The sequence below is a fragment of the Mauremys mutica genome, chromosome 13 (genome assembly GCF_020497125.1).
Source record: "Mauremys mutica isolate MM-2020 ecotype Southern chromosome 13, ASM2049712v1, whole genome shotgun sequence".
NCBI lineage: Eukaryota > Metazoa > Chordata > Testudines > Geoemydidae > Mauremys > Mauremys mutica.
This window is the reverse complement of record NC_059084.1, coordinates 53,853,453-53,858,449: the sequence shown is the minus strand read 5'-3', so window position 1 is coordinate 53,858,449 and position 4,997 is coordinate 53,853,453. Positions and strand designations below refer to the sequence as shown.

The following is a 4,997-nucleotide window of genomic DNA, read 5'->3' as shown; positions in this document are numbered from 1 at the left end:
GTCAGATTGGCAGAGACCCTGGGGGGTTTTGCCTTCTTCTGCAGCATGGGGCACGGGTCACTTGCAGGTTTAAACTAGTGTCAGTGGTGGATTCTCTGTAACTTGAAGTCTTTAAATCACAATTTGAGGATGTCAGTAACTCGGCCAGAGGTTAGGGGTCTATTACAACAGTGGGTGGGCGTGTACTGTGTAGGAGGTCAGACTATAGGATCATGATGGTCCCTACGAGTCTATGAGTTACTCCAGATTTACACTAGTGTAGCAGAGAGGAGCCTTTGTCCCTTTGAGCCTCACTGGGCCTGAGTCTAGCGCACTGGAGGAAACCCATTGATTTCAGTAGCAGTGTCAAACTGGAATGGGGGGGTGAATCTGTGTTGTGGTGTTAAAAACTTTTTCTGCAGCTACAGAAAACTTCTTTATAGTAATATTAATAACACCTCACTGTTACAGAGCAATCTGTGTTCATTTTATAGATGGGGAAACTGAGGCAAGGGGTGGTGAAGTGACTCACCCAAGGTCACCCAGCAGGCCAGTGGTAGAGGCTGAGCCAGGACTAAAACCCAGTCTCCTAAGTCCCAGTTCAGTGCACTATCCACTAGGCAACAGTGCCTCTGGTTGAAATTGGAGAAACATTTATCTTAATTATTTACTCTGTTTTTTTCCTTCCCCCACTTTGTCAAAGGACAGAAAAATTGATAGAAGGTGAGAATTTTACAGTAGTTTCAACATGAAAATGTGACTATTTTAATTATTTTGGTTTGATGTTGTTTAGAAACATGAACATTTTTGGTAAATACAAAGTTTTTTTGACAAAGTCATTGACAAAGTTTTGACCAGCTGTAGGTGTTAGGCACTGACTGAGCACCAGATTTGTACCTAGGTGCCTTAAAATGAATGGGAATAAGGTGCACATGTGCTTTGAAAAATCCCACAAGGCACCTAAATACTTTTTAAAAATTGCAAAAATCAAAATGAAGACAACTTTCATTTCACTTAGAAATTTCCCACTAAGCAATAGGGAAAATGACATTTTGGGGTCTCTTCCCTTTCCCCCTCTTTTCTACTTCCACCTTGGATGGGGAAACAAAAAAAGAGAACATAGAAATAGAAAAGAAAAGGAACTCGCCCATCCCCAATCTAAGGACTGACAAAAAATTAGCTATTGAAATTGGAAACAAAATGGAAACTTTCATTTCACTTCAAATTTCCCATCAATAAATAAATAAGTTTGGAAAAACTGATACTTTCCCTTTTTTTTTTGACAAAATCCCATTTTTTGACAGGATAATTTTTGGCTGGATAAAATGTCAATTAGACCCAGCTTAGTGGGTTCAAAGCCCAGCCGATGAGCCCTGCGGAGGGATATGCGCCAAGGGCCAAGGCAACAGCATTGTCACTACCAACACAGGAAGACTAGTAGCAGTATAGTCACTGCCACGATAAATTAGCCCCATTGGGGTTGGCGGTGGAACTCTAGGAGCTTTCTCCTACACATCCCGTCCTGAGGTCCAAGCTCTATTTCTCCTCTGCCTCCACCTTTCTCCCCACTAGCTTGCTGAGCGCCCGCTTCATGTCCTCATTCCTCAGGGTGTAGATGATGGGGTTCAGCAAGGGGGTGATGGCTGTGAAGAACACCGACACCACCTTGTCCTCAGAGAAGCTGGTGGAAGGGCGGGAGTAGATGAAGATGCAGTGGCCCAGGAAGAGCATCACCACCGTCAGGTGGGCGGCACAGGTGGAGAGCGCCTTGCGCCGCCCCTCGGAGAAGCGGTTCCTCAGGGAGACCAGAATGACGCCATAGGAGCCCACCAGCACCACGAAGCAGACCACAGAGATGAGCCCCGAGTTGGAGATGATGAGCACCTCGATGATGTAGGTGTTGGTGCAGGCCAGCCTGATGACCGGCGGCACATCACAGAAGAAGTTGTCTATCTCCCGGGGCCCGCAGTACGGCAGCTTGATGGTCATGCTGGTCAGAGCTAGGGAGTGCACGGTCCCACCCAGCCACACAGCACCAGCCAGCAGCAAACATACCTTGTGGTTCATGACGGTGAGGTAGTGCATGGGGTTGCAGATGGCCACGTAGCGGTCATAGGCCATGACAGTGAGGAGGAAGATCTCTGTGCAGGTGAAAAGGTGGAGGAAGAACATCTGCGCCACGCAACCCCCAAAGGAGATGGTCTTCTCCGCCGAGAGGAAGTCGGACAGCATTTTGGGCACAGTGACCGAGGCGTGGCAGATGTCGATGAAGGAAAGGTTGGTGAGGAAGAAATACATGGGTGTATGGAGGTGCCGGTCATGAACAATGGTGACCATAATAAGGATGTTCCCAGCCAAGGTTAGCAGGTAGATGGGTAGGAAGACCATGAAGAGGATCAGCTGCATCTCTGGGTTGGAGGAGAGTCCCAGCAGGATGAACTCAGTCACCATGGTCTGATTCGGGGTCACTGCCTCTGCCATGTTTGTTCCTAGAAAGGAGAGGAAATTGTTATAGGAATTGGGTAGGATCCCCTTTAAGTAGCTTCAGAGCCCTCCAGTGAGCCTGCCTGTCTTCTATTGAAAAAGTCACCCATATAGAGTAGCAGTATCTATAGGTAGCTAGACCTTGTAGGTTTGTGTATAGTTAATACACATGGTTATTTGCTACCCAGTGATGTCCATGTGGTTTCTTCATACCCATAATATACAGTTGGATGACAACTTTTGGAGGAATAGCTTATTCTCTGAAAAATGCAGTTAAGGCAGACAGAAGCTATTCATGAATTAGGGTCAAATTCAGTGAATCATGTCCAATAAAAAAAGGCCAAAAATTAGTAAAATCTAAATGTTTGATTTTGACATTTTTGGAGCAAAAGTTTTATGTTTCAAAATGAAGTTTCATTAAGAAATTTAGCTAAATTTATTTAAACCAATAATCAAAGAAAAAAGGCAAAAACACCCCAAAATGAAACAAAACAAACAATTCATGATGGGTTGAACAAAATATTTAGTTCATCCTGAAATGAAATTTTTCAGGTTTTTATTTCTGTGGGAAAAACTGGAAAAAATTCATTTTAGATCAAGCCAAAATGAAAGTATTTTGGATTTTTCCATTTGGCCACCAAACTGACAGATCAGTTATTCACTCTTCACAAATAGAGAGCAAAGATGCAAGAGTTGTCTTGCCAGGCCTTCGCGGCTCTTAAGGCAACAGTTGCCTCTGGAGGCCCCCTGGTGCCGGGCACTGCACAGACACACGGTCATGGGTAGTACTTTTCCTGAAGTACTAAATAAGCAAAAGGTGGTGGGAAACTGAGGCACAGAGAAGAGAAGTGACTTGCCCAAGATCAGTGGCAGAATCAGGAACAGAACCAGGTTTCTGAGTTGCAGCCAATAGAACCACGTTGCTTCTCCATATCACTTCTCCTCCTAACAGCCCTGGGCTAGTTTCTCCTGATCCACCACTTCAACCACAAAAGGCCAAATCCTCAAACGGTGTAAACAGGTGTTGCTCTTATTCTAGACCTGTCTATCTGCCTGCCTGCCTGCTACTTGTTCTCTCCACAGTCTCTCTCTCTCTCTCTAGTTCTGGTGTTGGGGCCTGTCCCCACTATATCTGATCACGTTGGGGGAGATTTTCAAAGGCACAAAGGGGCACACAAATCCTGTTGAAATTCAATGGGAGTCAGGCACCTAACTCACTTAGGTTTGTGTTTGAATCCCAGTAGGTGCCTATCTGCATCTTTAGGGGCCTGAATATCTTTGTAAACCTGGTCCCATGTCCTCTGCTTTCGAAAGACCCCCCTTTATAGAATAGCATGACTCCAGCATGTTGCATGTAGATATGTTAATAGAAGCTATAGGAATGTGAAGCAGTGACGGATTCTGTCCATGGTGCTGAGTTGGGAAAGGGCTATTTGCATCTATATGGGCCAGAATGTCAAAGGTATTTAGGCACCTCACTAAGAAGATAGATGCCTAATGCCTATTGGTTTAAATGGGAGTTAGGCACTGAGTGAAAACACCTAAGTAGCTATTTACCTCTTTAGACACCTAAATACCTTTAAAAATCTGGCCCAAGATTCTTAAGAGCAACATTATCATGAAACATGGTTCTTAGTGGTAGGGACTAAACTGCAGTTAAGCAGCCTGATTCTTTATCCAACATGGAAGCTGCCTGAAATGAGGGACTGTTAGGGTGTTAGATTTGAAGGAAAGATATTTACCTTTGTAATACACAAGGCATTCATCAGTCCAAGCTCCATGCAGCTCTGTCTCCCAACTAGACACTCCTGGGATACCTTGCTCAGAGGGTATATTCTTTTTAACCTCCATTAGTTAGAGGCTGGCTCATGCTCTGAATCAGGAAGCTTAGATTCCTTACAATTAATTTGTTTAAACAGTCATTGCAAATGTAACGCTTGATGGTCTCATTAAACCTATAAATGTACAATCTTATTAAGAAACCTGTCCTTAGCCTCAGAGCCTTATTGTGGTGGTGAGTTCCACAGGCTGTATAAAATATTTTTTTCATGAAGTTTTAAAATTTAAATTAAATTAAATTAAAATGCGAGGAGTCTCCCCCATCCCCATATCTATATGAAAATGTAAAATACTAACTGAATAGGCTGATCTTCCCAACGCACTGCAGGCTAATAAAACTGCAGCTGGGTGAATTTTTTGGCTGAATTTCTATTGGTGAAAAATGCAGATTTGATGACAGAAAAACACTGTGAATTTGTGTTGATTCTGCCAAATTTTTCATTGAAAAAGTTCTGAAAAAATCAAAATGACTTTTTGTTTCAAAATGTCCTTCTATTTAATTTAAAAAAAAAATATGTAAAATGATTGAAATGGAAATGCAACGTTTCAGTTTTGTCAAAACAAAACATTTTGTTTGGCCCAAAATGAATTTCTTTTCACTTTTGGATTCACTGAAAAATTTGTTTTGCATAATTTTTTTTTACTTTGTGAAATTTACAATCAATCAAAAAATCTATTCTTCACCCAGCACTAAA

At 42.8% G+C, this 4,997-nt stretch overlaps 1 protein-coding gene across 1 annotated transcript; it reads right to left on the bottom strand.

The window, feature by feature from the left end:
- Positions 1 to 1,515: 1,515 nt before the first annotated feature.
- LOC123348518 (olfactory receptor 4E1-like) lies at positions 1,516 to 4,299 on the bottom strand. Its single transcript, XM_044986014.1, has 2 exons — positions 4,206 to 4,299; positions 1,516 to 2,468 (listed from the first exon to the last, which is right to left on the bottom strand). The coding sequence occupies exon 2, from the start codon at positions 2,458 to 2,460 to the stop codon at positions 1,516 to 1,518; it is 945 nt and encodes a 314-aa protein (XP_044841949.1). The 5' UTR covers positions 2,461 to 2,468; positions 4,206 to 4,299.
- Between the last annotated feature and the right edge of the window lie 698 nt (positions 4,300 to 4,997).